This window comes from Protopterus annectens, chromosome 7.part1, assembly GCF_019279795.1.
Source record: "Protopterus annectens isolate FY-2018-M chromosome 7.part1, PAN1.0, whole genome shotgun sequence".
In the NCBI taxonomy this organism is placed as follows: domain Eukaryota; kingdom Metazoa; phylum Chordata; order Ceratodontiformes; family Protopteridae; genus Protopterus; species Protopterus annectens.
Window position 1 is genome coordinate 385113388 of NC_056740.1, and position 18518 is coordinate 385131905.

The 18518-nt window shown below is 44.8% G+C and overlaps 1 protein-coding gene across 14 annotated transcripts in view; it reads right to left on the minus strand.

Moving 5' to 3' along the window:
• The window catches only part of MYO5A (myosin VA), a 4204798-nt gene that overhangs the window by 1423273 nt on the left and 2763007 nt on the right, over positions 1-18518 (minus strand). For all 14 annotated transcript variants that reach the window (XM_044078829.1, XM_044078834.1, XM_044078828.1 and 11 more), the window contains one exon: positions 12360-12457. In XM_044078829.1, the coding sequence (XP_043934764.1) occupies positions 12360-12457 (98 nt within the window). The remainder of the gene's footprint in view (positions 1-12359; positions 12458-18518) is intronic.

Below are 18518 nucleotides of genomic sequence, written 5' to 3' on the forward strand. Positions count from 1 at the left end.
TTAAGAATTCTAGAATAGAGGCCATAGGGGCTTGGTTAGGATCAATATTGTTTTTAGAGGCCCATATAGATAATTTTTTCCATTTGCTGAGGTACAGCTTCCTCGTAGAGGATTTATGAGAGGATAGGGGAATTTGCTTCATCTCACTGGAAAGGTTATGGAACCTGGCTATGATGGGAATTGGAGCAGCCAAGCTGTCAGCTTCAGGGACTGCAGAGAGGGATGAAGTTCCCCCGACGAGTGCGTCAGAAGGTCCGGAACTGGGTCCAGAATCCAGGGAACCTCCAAAAGATGAAGTCGAAGGAACGGGAACCAAATTTGACGAGGCCAATGAGGAGCTATTAGAATAATGGTCCTTCCCACGAATTTTGCTTTCTGTAATACCTTTGGTATCAATGGTATTGGTGGGAATGCATAAAGGAGACCCGGGGGCCAATCATAAATGAGTGTGTCCCTTGGGGCTTCTCCCGGAGGAGGAATCAGGGCAAAGTAGCTTCTGCATTTTGTATTTATGTGACTGGCAAAAAGGTTACAGCAAGGCTGGCACCACCTGCAGAATATCCTGTCCGCTATTTCCATCTTGATGGACCACTCGTGGGGCAACAAAATTGCTCGGCTCAGTCTGCCTGCTATCACGTTGGATTTCCCTGGGATGTGCATTGCTAACAGAAAGCGCTGGGTGGAAATAGCCCAATGCCAAACTCTGAGGGCCTCGCGACAAAGGAGGTATGATCTGGTTCCTCCTTGTTTGTTCAAATACCAGACCACTGACATGTTGTCCATCTGAAACGCAATCGTACCCGGAGGAAGAGAGTCCTGGAAGTACTGCAATGCAAAAAGTACTGCTCTCCTCTCTAGGACATTGATATGCAGATGTGTCTCTTGATTGGTCCATGTGCCTTGGGCGGTCTTTCCCTGAAAAGCCCCCCCCCCCACCCTATCAGGGAAGCGCCCGTGGTCACTGTGGCTGCTGGAGGGGGTAGCACAAATGGGTGTCCTATCGTAACATGAAGTGAGGTCAACCACCACTGAAGATCCTTTTTGCAGGAATTTGTGATCATTACCATGTGAGACATGGGGAGGTCTTGGTAAGACCACTGAGTGAAGAACAGCCAACTGCAGTATCCGCATGTGCATACGACCCAGTGGTATGGCCATAATTGCTGCTGCCATCATTCCTAACAATTTCAGAACTTCTGATGCTGGTGCTTTGTTTTTGGATATTAGAATGCGGACATGCTGACGGAGAAGTAAGACTCTTTCTACTAGAAGTGTTAGCATGGTGGTGGTGGTGTCCAGTTCTGCTCCGATAAAGAGGATATGCTGCGATGGCGACAAGGCAGATTTTTCCGAGTTTATTGTAATGCCCAGCTGACTGCAGAGTGAACTCCCTGGCATGAATGAATTGGTGCCTGGTGGTGGCGGTAGGAGCCAATCATCTAGGTATGGAAACACCTGGAATCCTAAACGTCTCAGGTGAGCCATGACCACTGCCATGCATTTGGTGAACACTCTGGGGGCTGTAGTGAGACAAAAGGGCAGGGCTCGAAACTGGTAATGACTGGCTCCCAGCTGGAAGTGCAGATGATCCCTGGATGGCCTGGCCATTTTTATGTGGTAGTACGCATCCTGGAGCTCTATCAAGCACATTCAATTGTCGTTCCCTAAGATGGGAATATTGACTGAAACGTGACCATCCGAAACTTCTCTTTCTTTACAAATTTGTTTAGTCTGCTGAGGTCCAATATAGGTCTCCAGTCCCCTGTCTTTTTTGGAACCAAAAAGAATCTTGAGTAAGTTCCAGATCCTGTCTGGTTTGCTAGGACTGGTTGGATGACTCTTTTTCTTAGCAACATCTGGTCCTCTACTGTTGCTGGTTTCCTGTAACTGGGTGGAATGTCCGGGATTTTCCTTGCCGGTGGAGGGGGTGTGGCGAATGAGATGAAGTATCCTCTGGAAGTGATACTTTGTACCCAGTTGTCGTTTGTTATTTTGAGCCAGGTGTCTGGGCACAAAGATAAGCGACCCCCTGACTGCCTCCAGAGCAGGACAGTCAGGTCTCCTCTCAGGAGCGCTGGTAGGGCTTCACAAAGAAGTGATCTCTGTCGCCCTGGTTTTGCGGAACCCCCCCTCTCTGCCACGAGGGCGGCATCTTCCATTGTTGGCTCCTCCTCTGCCCCTGAAGGGGGCTTCACCACGTGTGTCCTGAAAGGCTCCTTGGGCTTTTCGGAACCACATTTTCCCTCCCCTTTGATCCTTGGGGTAGGGTCTGGTAGGGGTGGAAAAACGGACTTAAATGACAGACACAGTCTTACCATCCTGCTCACACCTGGTTAAAGTTTCCTTAACTTTGGGCCCGAAAAGGGATAAGCCATCAAAGGGGGTATTCACGAAGGATGACTTGAACGGCTCTGCGAAGAAACACAAGTGCATCCAGGAGTGTCTCCTAAGAGCAACTCCTGTACCCGCTGCCCTACTCGTTACATCAGCTGCATATGAAATGAGGGGCATGGACGAGTTCACTAAGGAATTGAGGGTAGCAAGCTGGGAGGCAACTTTGTCTGTAGCTCCTGCAGCTACTGTACCCTGAAGAGCATCTTCCAGCTCTTTAAGGAGATCTCTTTGTAGTCTCGTAAAACGGGTTAAATAGTTAAGTGAACGAAGTGGAAAAGTCGCTGAACTAAACATGCACTTCCCATATCTATCCATGATCCTGGATTCTCTGTTAGGAGGATGGACAGACAAGGAAGTTTCAGACATTTCCTTTTTGGTGGCTGCCACCACCACCATGGCATCAACTAGCACACCTTTGGTCAAGAATGATTTATCTAGGGGGCAGATATGAACTTACACACTCTCTTCCTGGGAACCTCTTCAGTGGGAGCTTCTGGAGAGGTCCCGGAAGAGCATGGGCCATGCAATGGGGCTTCCTGAAGCTCTGGGTCTCTGTGCTTAGCTAGGACCTGTGAGGCAGAAGCAGACACAGGTGCTTTAGGAGATGAAGAAGCCGGACCTGAAGATGGGAATGTCTTGGGAGACATAACTCGCCTCATGGTTTTGAATGCATCCCTGCTCCGGTGCGAAGGGACCGATGTGTCCGAGGAAACCGTCGATACCCCCAGCACTGGGACTGTGGGCTCCAAGCCCGAGTTAGGAGCTGAGCTCATCTGAGCAGAAGCCCCGAGAGCAAAGTCGGAACTGGCAAGTCAGTTCAACTATCATCCCTGCACCCGACCAGAGAGTGTCGACTCCTAGTGTTCTCGATACGTGCCGAGGACGTCAGAGTGAAAGCAGCCGAAGACATTGGAGCAGACTTCTGCTCCGAAGGCTCCACAATCAGCAAGTCTGACTCCTCTGGGAGGACTGGTATGGCGAGGAGGAGGAAGAGACATAGCTGGCATAAGGATCTTCTGCTCCGAAGCCACCTGGGTCAGAGCCGATAACAATTTTGCAAAGACCGGAAGTCAAGGTGCATCATGGGATAGGGACTTGGCCTCGAGCTACTTGTAATCCTTGAGCTTTGTAGTAGGTGCCGACTCAGAGCCAAGGGATCGGCTCCGAACCCATCTGTAAAGAATGAACGGTGAGATAGAACAACTTCACATCGTATTTTTAGAATGTTTAAATCAACTTTTAAACTGTCAACCACAAAAGTGCATACCAGACTAAAAGTTCAGCAGGTTGTATGACAGTAAATAAAACACATTATTAACTTAAAATGTACTTTCCCACACAGAAAAGAAAATTAAAATATTACAAATAATGGTGAAGTTTTTTCCTACCAAACAAAACTTACCTGCCTAGCAATGGAAACAGCACACTCAGACTGTTGATCCTCTGAAGCCATTAGAGGAGTGCCTTCTTTGGGGGCAAGATAGCTCTGAGGGGCTAGGCACCGAAGCCTGTCTTTTAAGCAGCTCAGCTAGAGCCAAATAACAGATTGGGTGTATGGAAGGTGTCCTGAAGACTTGGAACCTGGCTGTTATATCCTATGCAGGATTTATCCATAGAGCTTAGGCTACAGCAGTAGTGATCAATATGAAGAATATCACCTATTTTTGAAGCTGCTAATACGTATATAATCTATCACACACACACCACCTTTTAAGCCCATTATTCACTTGGCCCGCAAAACTCTATCTTCCAGTGCCTGAGCACAATCTGCCTTTTCCCCCACAGTAAGGGATCCATCAACACATATTCTCACTTCAAAATGATTAACAGTATATTGCTCAAACCAAACATGTATCCAGCATTAAAAACATAGTCATTAAGATTCATCACTCAAAACAAGGCTGGTTGTTGGTAATTCTGGCCTCATGGCACAGGGGAATAAAACTTTTAGTTATGTACTTACCATAACTTTAGATGTTTGGGATCCATCTCGCTTACATTCTGTACTGATGGGCTCGGAGCCGATCCCTCGGCTCCGACTCGGCACGCTATGCTATAGAGCAAAGCCTCTTATTGGCTGAGCTATTCTCTATCCCAGGATGCACCACCACCAATCCCCCAGATCTTGTTTGCCCGCATTCATGCACACATACATAACTTGTTTATATAACATTGCCAGATGTTTCAAGATGAAACAATAGGATTCGGACCGTCCGATCTCTTCTGATCTCCAAGGAAGGGGGAAGGAGGGTGGGTTATTGGGAATGTAGGCGAGATGGATCCCAAACATCTAAAGTTATGGTAAGTACATAACTAAAAGATGTTATGTGATCCTATCTCGCCTACATTCTGTACTGATGGGACAGCGTCCTAGCACCTAAATCCTGGGTCGCAGACTGGAAAAGCCTCCTGAGCGCGGTGGAACCAAATGAAGCTCGCCCCCGAGATGCCACATCCAATTTGTAGTGGGAAATGAAAGTGTGCGGGGAAGACCACGTAGCCGCAGCACAAATGTCACTAATGGCAAGCTTAGAATGGAATGCTATTGAAGTAGCCATAGCTCTTGTAGAGTGAGCTTTGACAGAGGTCGTAAGCTCTTTATTAGAAGAGGAATAAGCTTGACTAATACAGTCCCTAATCCATTTGGCAACAGTGACCTTTGTGACGGCTTTGCCCAATTTATTATCCGAAAAGGATACAAACAATTGATCTGTTTTCCTTGTTTGTTTGGTCCTATCTAAATAAAAACGCAATTGCCTGTGGACATCTAATGTGTGGAATATGTATTCCGCTTTGTTTGAGTACTTTGGAAAGAAAACTGGAAGTTCTAATGACTGTTGTAGACAAAAACTGGAACAAACCTTAGGGACAAAGGATGGATTTGGCCTGAGAGATGCTCTATCTTTGTGAAAAACCAGGTACAGAGGTTTTACAGACAAAGCTTGAAGCTCTGAAACCCTTCTGGCCGAAGTAATCGCGACCAGAAAGGCAGTTTTCCACGATAGAAATTTCAAATCACATGTAGCTGCCGGTTCGAAGGGGGAGGAAGTTAAGGCACGTAACACCACATCGAGATCCCATGGAGGAGCAGGATGAGAAACCGGAGGTCGTAAAAGCGCAGCACCTTTCATGAAGGTCTTACACAATCTGTTGCTCATTAAAGGTGGGTTTATAGATTCGTGAAAATTGGAAATAGCTGTCAATTGAACCTTGATGGTAGAGACTGAAGAACCTTGATTGAATAGGGAAGTTAGAAATTTCAGGACTTCCGATACAGGAATAGTGATGGGATCCAGACCCTGGAGTTGAGCCCAAATAGCAAATCTCTTCCATTTGCTAGAATACAATTTCTTAGTGGCAGACTTGTGGGCCGAAGATAAGATGTGTACGACTTCCGGGTCTAAGGTATGATTCCTGACTATAGTCGGAAGAGGAGGAGCCAAGCTGTTAATTTCAAGGTGTGGAGGGACTGGTGGAGTAGTCCCGACTGATGAACTAATAGGTCTGGGATCTGATCCAGGAACCATGGACCGTCCAGTGCATATTTCCGAAGAGAGGGGAACCATACCTGACGAGGCCAGTAAGGAGCAACTAAGATCATTTTGCTCCCCAAGTGAGACGCCTTTTGGATCACTGTGGGAAGGAGGGGAACTGGGGGAAAAGCGTATAGCAAGCCTGTGGGCCAAGGATGGGCTAGTGCGTCCATAGGGCTCTCCCCCGGAGCCGGAGTGAGGGAGAAGAACTTTTTGCACTTTGCATTCAGCGGGGTTGCGAAGAGGTCGCAACAAGGAATTCCCCATTTGCTGAAAATCTGAGTTGCAACCGTATTGTTCAGAGACCACTCGCGTGGAGAGAGGATAGTTCTGCTCAGTCTGTCAGCTATCACATTGGACTTGCCAGGGATATGAGTAGCCACTAGAAATCGTTTGGTCGACACTGCCCATTCCCAAACTCTTATGGCCTCTCTGCAAAGGGGGTAGGATCTGGTCCCTCCCTGCTTGTTCAGGTACCAGACTACTGACATGTTGTCGGAGTGAATGGCAATTACGCCCTGAGGGAGGTAATCGTGAAGGGCTTGTAGGGACAGAAACACCGCCCTCATTTCTAAGATGTTGATATGAAGGAGGCTCTCTTCTGAATGCCATTTGCCTTGGACTGACCTGCCCAGGGAATGCCCTCCCCCACCCCATCTGGGAGGCGTCCGTAGTCAAAGTGGCCACAGGAGGAGGTGGAACAAAGGGTCGTCACTGATCCAGATTGGAGGGCACCAGCCACCAACGAAGGTCCCTTTTGCAGGTTTCCGTGATCCATATGAGGTGATTGAGAGGGAGATCCTGAAAGGACCACTGTGTTGAAAGAAGCCACTGGAGAATTCTCATGTGCAACCTTGCTAGGGGAACTAGAAGAACCGTGGCGGACATAGATCCCAAGAGCTGCAGGACCATTCTGGCTGGGGCTTTGGATCTGGGAAGTAAGGCTCGAACTTGAGCATGTATGGTTTGTATCCTTTCTGTAGGAAGATAGACCCGCATTCGGTTTGAGTCTATCTCTACTCCGATGAATCTTATGCGTTGAGATGGCAGCAACACAGACTTTGGCCAATTGAAGGTGATTCCAAGGGAAGTGCCCAGTGATATTGTGGCTTGTAGGCTCTGCAATAGTAAATGCTTGGAGGTGGCAGTTAGGAGCCAGTCGTCTAGATACGGAAACACCTGGAATCCTAGACCTCTCAGGTGAGCAGTCACGACCGCCAAACATTTGGTGAACACCCTGGGGGCTGTGGTGAGACCAAAGGGCAGCGCACGGAACTGAAAATGACTGTCTCCTAGGCTGAAGCGCAGATGTCTCCTGGACGCTTGATGTACCATGATATGGTAATAAGCGTCCTTGAGATCTATGGAGCACATCCAAACACCTTTCTCCAGCAGTGGGAGAATGGATTGCAGGGTGACCATTCGGAACTTGGACTTTTTGACTGAACGATTTAGAATGCTGAGATCCAAAATGGGCCTCAAGTCCCCGGTCTTTTTTGGCACCAAAAAGAATCTTGAGTAAGTCCCTAATCCGATCTGGTCTGCGGGGACCAGTTGGATGACTCCTTTTTGCAGCAGCTTTGAGACTTCTAAGGCTGAAATTTCCCGTTGACTGGGTGGCGGGTCCTGGATTTTCTTGGACGGAGGTGTGGAGTAAGAAAAAAGAATGGCGTAACCTCCGGCGATAATTCGAAGCACCCATCGGTCCTGAGTGATACCTTCCCAGGTTTTTAGGTGCCTCGAAAAACGACCCCCGACTGGCTCCGGAGCTGCACAGTCGGGCAATCCCTCAGGGATTGTGAAAGGCTGAAGAGCCACGAAAGGACTCGCGGTCTCCAGTGTTGCGGGGGCCTCTGCCGCCTCTGGGACGGCGTCTTCCAGAAGAATTTGCCCCTCCTCTGCCTCTAGAAGGGGGATCGTCCTGCTGTGAGGGATAAGACTTCTGAGATCTACGGAACCACATTTTCCCTCCTCTTTTAGCCTTGGGGTAAGGCCGAAAGGGAGTGGAAAATCGTGCCCCTACGGCAGTCAAAGTCTTACCTTCTTGCTCGCAGCGGGTCAATGTGTCCTTTACCTTGGGTCCAAACAAAGAGGACCCATCAAAGGGGGCGTCGGCAAAGGAAGACTTGAAGACTTCCGCAAAGTGACACAGGCGGAGCCAGGCTTGCCTCCTTAGAGCAATACCTGTACCCGCAGCTCTACTCGCCCCCTCGGCTGCATAAGAAATGAGCCTCATGGACGAGTTTGATATGGATGACAACGTAGCCAACTGAGAGCCAACCGTCTGGGCCAGCTGCTCAGGTAGGTTACCCAAGAGGGTATCTGAAAGCTCTTTGATCAGATCCCTCTGAAACCTGGTGAAGTGCGTTAAATAGTTCAGGGATCTTAAGGTAAAAGCCGCTGAACTGAGGGTGCGCTTACAGTACCGATCCATGCTCCTAGACTCCTTATTAGGAGGATGGACGGACGTCGAAGCCTCTGCTACATCTTGTTGGGTAGCAGATGCCGCCACCAAGGCATCTACAGCCACACCTTTCGTCAAAAACTCCTTCTCCGGGGGTGCTGACAGGAACTTATTTGGGCGAGCAGGCACCGGTTCCACAGAGTTTGGGTGTTCCCATGCCCTTCGACAGATCAAATCTAGGAGCTCGTCGAAGGGCGGAGACACCCCGGAGGCGGAGGGCTGAGCCCCGAAGGCCTTAAGGAACACCGACTCGTCAGCAGAAGGGGGTTTGGAATGCCAGCCGCCTCGTTGTTTGAGGGCTTCCAGGATGTCTGCAAAGGAGACATCATCTGAGGACGACTTAGGGGACCCTTCTGCATCATCAAGATCAGTGTCTGACGTGAGAAACTCATCGGGGGAGTCAACGTGCTTCCTCTTGCACGATCTTTTCCTTGGGGGTTCCTCCGAAGAAGCTTCAGAGGGACCTCCAGGGGGGGGGGCCCAGTGGGGGTGACCTCAGGCCCCGGGGCTCCGCTGTCTAAGGACAGGGGGACTGCCAAAGACCCAGTCTCCGTATGCAGGGAAGGTGCTGGAGAGACCGTGGAGGTAGCCAAAGAAGATTTGGCTAACGCACTCCTCATGGCCCTGAAGGCCGGACCACCAGAATCCTGGGAAGGTCCAACCCCCGTGGCCACAACAGTAGACGGTACCCCCGTAGCCGACGCACCGAGAGGAAGGCTTGGGACCGAAAACATCAGTCCCGAAGCGTCCCCCCTGGGGCCGACAGAGGAGGTCCGCGTACCGAACTCCGATTCGAGAGCCGGGGTTGGAGTAAGGGTCGGGGCCGACCCGAAAACCTCCATCGGTTCCACCAGCACTGGCTCCAATGGTGCCGAGGCTGTTGGAGGAGGAACCATAACTACAGGGTGGACCATCGTCTCCGAAGCCGAATGGGCGGGGGCCGAAACTAACTTTTGGAACACAGGAGACTGGAAAAGTCTTAGGAGCACCCTGTCGATGTCCGAATCAGACATCTTGGAGGATCTAGAAGAAACCGATCGGGTCCGAACAGACTTCTCCATCGGCTCCAAAGGACTGGGGGACCGGCTCCGAATGGACTCGACCAATATCGGTTCCGAGGGAGATTCCAAAACAATTTCCCTCGGTGCCGAGGGGGGCTTCGGCGCCGAAGGGGAAGAGTCTGAGCCGGCAACCCTCATCGGCTCCAAAATCAGTGGAGCCGATGAAGGTGACCGGCCTCTCGACGCCCCAGTCCTCGGCTCCGAAACCAGAGGAGTCGAGACTGGAGGCATCGAGGCAGACCATTCTGCCCTCGGCTCCGAGGTCCGTGGAGCTGATGGAGAAGCCTGCCTAGGTTTCTTAGCAGTCGGTTCCGACGGGCTGGTCGGAGCAGACGCTTTTTTCTTCTTGGTAGGAGAGGATGAGGAAAATAAGACCTCCTCGAAGGAGGGTTTAATCAGCCCTTTCAGTATTAATTTATTCTTCCTCTCTTGGAGGACTCTAGATGAAAAGGCGTGACACATGCTACATGACTCCTGTAGGTGCTTGGCGCCTAAACAATATACGCACGAGGAGTGGTCATCGGTTATAGACATCTTATAACCGCACCTCGTGCACTTTTTGAACCCTGAGGGTCTATGTTCTTTTGACATAGTGCCTATCAAAAAACCTAAAACAGTGGAAAGGAGCACTAACTTGTCAGAACAAATGCTTTACCACAATAGAAAATTAAACTTTAAACTTAAAGTTTAAACTTATAACTTTTTTTTTTTTTTTTTTAACGACACTATACAATGACAGAAAAAACACTAAAAAGGAGGGCCAAGACCCTCTAACATAAACAGGTACTTGACCTCCTTGAAAAAAAATAAGAGAAACTAGCTGAAGAATAGGGGAAGGCCCCTCTAACTTAAACGGGAAACCTTTCCCTTAAACAAACACACAATCTACCTCAAAAATTACCTCAAAAAAATGTACCAAAACACACTCGTACAACAACAATAGCTGTTAAAACAGCTTTTGGGTAAGAATAAGGAATTTCCACACAGGAAATTTTAGAAAAAACAGTACTTAGCTCAGCCAAGTTTGAGACCACGTCCTAGCTTGTAAGCGGCAAACGAGATCTGGGGGATTAGTGGTGGTGCATTCTGGGATAGAGAATAGCTCAGCCAATAAGAGGCTTCACTCTATAGCATAGCGTGCCGAGTCGGAGCCGAGGGATCGGCTCCGAGCCCATCAGTACAGAATGTAGGCGAGATAGGATCACATAACATCCCCTATTACTGCACCCCAGATGATCCATGCTGAATTAGCAGGAGTGACTCAGGAGGGGCTGAGGATGGGGGTGAGCAGCCAACATGAAGGTAGACTATGCTCACTGCTATAAGGTTCTGCATGGATGGAAACACATATTCACCTTCTATAGATTATGGCAGTAGAGCTCACTAGGCTGCCGTGGGTGTGAGGGTTAGTGCACATTCCTCAGCTGCAGTATTGACAATGCACCAGCATCATCCATCTCCTCAACAACCGAGGACGTAGGTCAGGTTAAGCCAGGAGAGACTAAGACAGGCCCAGCAGATACGGTCAATAGGGACAACAGCTGGTGGCAGTGATGGGGGTTTTAAGGTCAACTCTAATCATCCCTATAGTGATGCTTCATACTCTGTTGCAGTAACAAAACTTTAGAACCATCACAAAAGATATTAGAACTATAGCTAACACATATTTCTAACACAATCAAAGAACCATCCAATACTGGACTGGATCTGCCAATGTCATTAATGTGTTTAATTACTGTTCAACAGTCTACACATCATATGTTCCACATATAAAAAATACGGTTTCATGCAGGTTTAATTTTGGAGCTATTCTCCATGGTACTCCATTAAAAACAGGCTTTTTGACTTAAGTTGGATTAACCCATTTACTAACTGGAATGAATAAACAAATCCACTTGATGGATTTCATCTTAAGAACCTGGCAGAAGTGCTCTTTTAAACCAAGAAACAAGAAGGAATGATGACTATTGAACTAGGGGCCTGCATGATTCTAGTATATTTTCCCTTGTTTCTTACTCTACAAATAATGTACACAGAGAAAGGTTATGACATGGTGAAGAGATCCTTTCACTCCATCATATTTATTCTTGTAGAAAATCTTCACATAATATTCCTTCCTGTATCCTCTATACGATATAAGAACGTATGCTCTCTACTTTCCAATACGCTAACAGACTAAAGTTGTACCTGATTCTAAGCCACAAGCACTGCAGGTGCTTCGTCTACCACTGCACTGACTGTACTATGTCAGACTATCTTGAGAGCATGGTTCACACAAGCCATCAGTTTATTAAGTCCATGGGGAGACTTCCTCCATTCATTCAGATTTATTCTACTGTTCTGTAGACCCATGTACTAGCATTATTGCAGACCTTAGAATTCTCACTTTCTAAACTAATGTAAATTAACATGTTACTGAAGTACTGTATTTATGTCTGGAACACAAGGCAGTTATTGTGTTACAGATGCCCCATGCTTACAACCTGCATTCAAAGAGCCCACATATAATATGCAGCTACAGAAAATGCATGATTTAATCTCCAGGAAATGATAATTATAAAACCATCTACATAAGGCATTACAAAACTCTGTAAATCAGTGTGAAACAAATGATGCATATTTTATCCCAAATTATAAAATCATTACAATACAAATTAAATTACTGTGAAGCCAATGACAGTTTTACCTGAAGTTGTTATTCTGTGCTAACAGTCATGAACCATCTGACCTATACTTGCCAAAATACCTTCTTTTAAAATTATTGCACATCTAAGACATGTGAACAAATGTGCAGTTAAGCAACAACTCTTGTAAGAAAAACAGTGGCTAAAATGGAATTAACTTTCAAAAATTTGTTTTCAGTGAGCAATCAACTAAGTACTTTAAAAGGTAGATGATCTTACTTACGTGAATGGATACTTAAAGTCATTCGGTTTGATGCACCGTACATAATGTGGGGTGGTAGCATTCAGGGTCTCCATCAGAAGTTGGAGGGAGTTACGGAACTGAAAAAAAAAATCAGAGTTTAGATAACTGCATATGCATAATGCATTCTGGTCTATTACATGCACAAAAAAAAAACTATTAAGATAGATTCCACAGTTTCATCATTCAAAGTAACGCACCTTACCACCACTGTTTAAAGCAAAAATATTAAAACTCGCTATAAAGACAAAATAAAGAATGTGACAGCAGGATCATGCATGTACCTAATGTGCTTACAGTCCATGCTAAATCACCAACACATTAACAAGTTCATAAATAAAATGGATGAAACATGAATTAGTTATCATGGCCAAACAAGAAGAATATAAAAATGCAGTACTTAAATTACAATCACAAATCAATACAAAATATTGCATACAAAAAAGGCAGATGTCCACTTCTGCAGCTCCAGCTATGGGGATAAGTGAGAAGCCAAAGGTCTGGTTACCTTCAGCTGTCTATCTGGAAGAGATACTCCAACTGTGACTCTGGCACCAGTGAACCAGGTTCATACAGTGTTCTCTGCTAATGGAAGGTCAAGTCAGAAAGAAGAACACAAGCAGTGGCTTACAAATTTACAGGTATTCTCAGCTACTGGTGCATCACCAGCAAAACATCAAGGTTTATTCTCAGGTCACAAAGGATAAAGCTTGTGATCGATGGTGGACAGTATGTAGGGAAATTACTATGTACAAAGGCATATCAACACCTGCAGTGAGTTCAGCAATAATCAGTGCATGCTACAGCAAGTCCTCCCAGTCATCACCAGTGTACTGCAAGACTCTATCCTTGGTCCCCTCCTCTAACATTTTCACCAACACCCTCTACACATCCATACAACAGGCCACCCAAATACAATACACAGATGATTCCACTCTCATTTGCACATCTGACAAGATGGTACACCTCCAAAAATTACTCAGGAAGCTTTAACAGCCACTGAAACATGGCTTCATAACTCTCAACTCATGCTCAACCCAAAAAAGACCAAACTACTACTTTTTCCTCCAAATCCCTCTCATATGAAAAAACAAAATTTAAAGTCCTCTCTCTTGATAATACAACCACTGGGGTTACTTCTCATAGCAAATTATTAGGGGTGATAATGGATGATAAGCTTATATTTGACCTGCATATACAAAATTGCATAAGAAAAGCTCATCGGAAACTAGGGATGCTTTACAGAGCCAAACACTTTCTCACCAATGCAACAAAAACTGCACTTGCTACTACTTATCTCCTCCCCACACTTCTTTATGCAACTGCCATCCTTTCCAACCTCCAGTCTTCACAAAAATTAAAACTTGAACAATACTGTGACAAAGTTGATAAATTTGCAGCAAATACCTCTTTCAGAACTCACCACTGTATAGCACTAAAAAGTTTAAATTGGTTAGAACTGCCGCCTCAACTAACATGTACACAGCTTCTTACCAACTATAAATTTATTCAGCATCCATTTACAGGTCCAGCACTAAAAAATGTTCTACACAAACTATGTTCCCAGTCGGTCACTGCGATCCAGTGACCAAAAACTGTCTGTCTACAAACCTATCAAATCTGTTGGCCACTGTCTGTACTGAACCAACGTTGCCAAGTCCTAAAACTCCTGACTTTCAATACCACTCTGAATGACTTCCTAGCTAAAATCTGGCTCTGTTCTTGCTCAAAATCAAGATAAACTATATCTCTAAATGTCAACAAGTACCTTTTCATTCCTTATACCTCCTTACTCTCCCTTCTTCACTTCTATTAAATTCTCTTCCAGGACTTTCTCTCTAAATATACCAAAAAACAATAGTCACCTCACTTCATATTGCAATTCCTGTCTGTATTAGACTAACTTACCTTTAATTTCTCTACAAACAATGTAAAATTTCTACAAATATGAAATGATCATATAATGTGTATTGATTCTGAACCAATGTTTTTATATTAACACTGATTTGTTATAATTATTTAATACGAAGATGTTTTTGTTTTACTTTTGAAAATTGTAAAATTGTTTTTAAAATGTTTTGTAATAATTTGGAGCTTTTCTCCTCAGGCCTGCACTGAAAACAGGCCTCTATCCAGTCAGACTTTCCCGGTAATCAAATGTCTGTAAATAAATAAATTATGCAGAAATTCTGTTCAAAATGTTATTCTGTTTATTACCTGCCTGTTTAAGCTGCATTTCTGCACTTACTGAACACTCTGTTACAACTGCTGTTGATTTCCCTACTCTTTGATTGTTACAGCCCCTGCACCCCCTTCACATTTACAATTAAATACTGACTGTTCTTCCTGCTCGCACCTCCTTGTTGCTACAGATCCCCAACCCCACTGTAAAAATTAAACTCCAGTGTTTCTAACCTATCTGGGACCTTAGACCTGTAGCACAGAATCAGAGTGGTGGGAGAACTGTGATTTGTTACAGGTTTGGAGTTGCACACCTCCACTGGCTGGGTTTATTGGTTTTCCATCTAACTTATCTCCTATAATATGTAACGAGGTCAGCTCACCAAGGGTCTTCTACTGAAGACAAGAAAAGAGGACTTCCAGTATAGCTCAGTGCAAGTAAAATGCTAAAACTCTGACCTCAAATGGAGCATACTAATTATAAGTTTGACCTTCTGGTGTACAATTTTCCTCTGAGGCTTTGCTACAGACAGAAGGTGACATTCTGATGAAGAAAGAGTTGCCCAGGAGGAGTAAAAGTAAAAGGTTAGTAGACAAAAACACACCAATGATAGCTGAAAAGGAAGAGATACAAGACGGGAAAGTTACCCTCGAAACAATATGGGCCGAAATCAAATATGTCTTTGTTAGAAAGTGTTGTTACACAAGAAAAGAGGTATGTAAGAAGTGGCAGATGTCCTGAACGAGCATGCTACAATCATTCAGGACATTTTAGTAGAGAACAAGGAGCTTAAAGCTTGAGTTTTAAGCAGCAGAAGCGAGAGCCGACTGCCTGGAAGCAAGGGCCATAGATCTGGAGGACCGTGCTAGAAGAAAAAACTTAAAAATAAGTGGGATCCCTGAATAACTGGTGGGGTCAGACTGTGTACAATTTATGAAACAGTTACTGGGGCAGTGAGCTGACATCCCCAAAGAAGAAAGAAAAATAGGAAGAGCCCACAGGACTGCAAGGAGACCTGAAGGGGAGCAGTAAAATAAGCCCAGGCCAATAATTTTTAGACTGCAGACATTTGAACAAAAGGAAAGACTGTTGAAGTTGTTGTTTTGGCAGCCAGCAAAGAAGCTGAGGGTAGAGGATGTGACGGTGTATGTTGACCATGACTATTCCTATGCGACCAAGTCTATAGAATGCTGTGTGTCTGGTTATCAGAGCGTGTCGGGAAAAGGAGTGAGATGGATGAAAATATACCCAGCCAAACTAAGAATCCACGTTCAAGGTACAACTAGAGCATTTACTTGCCCAAAAGAAGCAATGGAACTTGTCAAGAAACCACTAAATTTGAGAATCAGTAAGGAACCAATTCAGCGAGACTTGAGTAACGAGGGTGAGAAGCAGAACGATCCACCTCAAATTGAGAATACAGACTATTTTCCACTATTCCAAAGGCAAAAGGGATTAAGCGAGTGAGTAGAAAAGATGAATGAAGAAAGAAGGAAACAACAGACGGACAAGAAGTAAAGGAAAAGATAAGATGGATTGTTAAGTATGAAGGTTAAAAGAAGAATAGTTATAAATGCGTAGACTGTATATATTTTACTGGACTGGTATTGAAAGTTTTGTGAATTGGTAAGCTGACAAAGATTGCACTGGAAGATGATGTTGAAGGTGTACAGTATACACTTCAAGGAGTGTCCTGAAGGAAGAGAGAGTGTACCCTCAAAGTTATTCATTTAGGAGAAAATCTAGCAGCAGCCTGAGGTGACATGGACTTGGTCCGAGTTGAATCCAAACAAGAGGATGGATCTGATGGTTCAGGTTTTGCTAGAGTCGAATCTGTGGAAGTTGACAGATTCAACATTTTTTCATATTTTTTTGGGTGGAGTTGAGCCTGAAGAAGTTGAAGGAGAAGAGCAATCAGAGAAATGCTTCCTTGAGTCTTAAGTGTTGTCTGCTGCCTCTCCTGAGGAATTTTTGGAAAAAGATGGGGCTCCAGAGACACACAAAGCAGTTGAAAGAAGACTTTTCAAAATTAACTTATTCTACCTCTCGACAAGTGTTCTGTGATAAGAAAAAACTAACACAAATATCACATTCCACATTTAGATGTCCTAGACCCAGGCAGATCTTGTACCCAGATGCAAAGCACTTTTTAAAACTGGTAGGTTTCTCAGGTGCGTTACGAACAGCACACATGTAGAAGCTAAACAACTTGCAAGACAAAATACCAGTGATGGTGATAAGAACAACCAAGGGTAAAAAAAATAAAGAAATTTAATACCAACTATGGTTAAAAAAAAATAAATAAATAATAGTATCACAAGGTCTTAAAGGCCACAGCCACTATATCTAAAGGACAAAAGAGAAATCCTATATATAATTATTTATATTTTATTTTTTATGTATTGTTTTTTTTACACTAGAGGGGAAGAAGAAATTATCTAATTGGATAAGAAGATTACTGAAAAATATCACTACCCTACCATGACCTGCTCAAGCTAATGGTGACAATGTCTTATTGCTGAAGTGGCAAACAAGATCTGAGGTGCTAAGGAGAAGGCGGGGATTATGGGTAAGGGGAGGAGCTCAAGTTACGGAGCCTAAAGTCTATCAAAGTGGCCAAGTGTTTATCCGGTGTCAGATCAGAGACCTGGTAGTTGAGGAACGGACAAAAAAGACAAATTCGAATATGCTATTTAAATTTTCCTTCAAGTTGCCTGTGACTTGTTACTTTTTTTGGTACTTTTAAGCTACTTTGTTTTTAACTGAAAAAGCTGCTTGTAGTTTGCAATGGTGGAAGATGTGTGATATATTTGAGGCTCTGTGCCTCATTTACACATTTATGCATATCATGTTTCACTACATTTTGCCACAACTACATTTTCCTGTAATTTCTACCTGGTCAGGTGCCACAGTCTTGTGATTTTATTTCACAATAGTAGCAGTATTGTGAGTTTTGCTGTAGGATCTGTGCCCACACAAACGGTTTATACACAGATTCTGTTGAAAATATTAGACATTCTGTTTGCTATTTGGCTGTTTAAGCTGCACTTGCACACCCTTTGTTTACTGCAACTGCTGAAAATTTCCTTGCTCTGTGATTGTTACAACCCCCCCCCAACCCCTCCACTGTTACACTGAGCACTGCTTCCCCTGCTGCTACTTCCTATTTCCTACAGTAGCCAGTGGTTCCCCTGTCACCAGTGTAAGTGTTAAACATCTGAAGTTCAAGCCTACCGAGTACTTTAGACTGTAGCACAAAGTCATAGTGGTGAGAAAACTGATTTATTACAGGTTCTGAGACAAAACTCCATCTGTAGGATTTATTGGCTTGTTTGAATTGGTTTCCTCTCTAGCTTAACCAGGGTCTTTTTTACTCAAGATTCTGAGAAGTGTGGAAAGTAACGAATTATCATTTTTCATCAAACATGGGGAGGGTGGAAGCTGTACTCAGCACACTGCAGTCTTTGGACTCACTTTACATTGGATGGCTGCACAAAAGCCTTTTGCTCTATAGGAAACCTTCCTAATGCATACAGCATTAGCAATCTAAACCTGATGTTTCAGTAACCTATTTTGATTGAAATAATGAAACCCTGAGCCGCAAGAAAGCATGCCCAGGATATCTATACATCAGCCTAAGAAATTAGGCACCCCCTCACTGCTCTTTAATAAAATCTACCTAAACTAGCCCCTGAATCCCAGCACCAACCCAGCCCAGACCAATCCTGCCCCAAATTATTCCTGTCTCAACCATGGACTGGTACTTTCCCACAACATCTGTAGCTTAGCTTGACTGAGATGGGTATCATGAGGCCATGTAAAAACTCTCATGCTTTCTGGTGATTGTCTGTTACTAAAACTGCATAAGTGTGTGTGTAAGACATGTACATGTATAACGGTATTGGAGGATAAAATCTCACAGGACCACACCTCACCACGACCATCATACTACACACAAT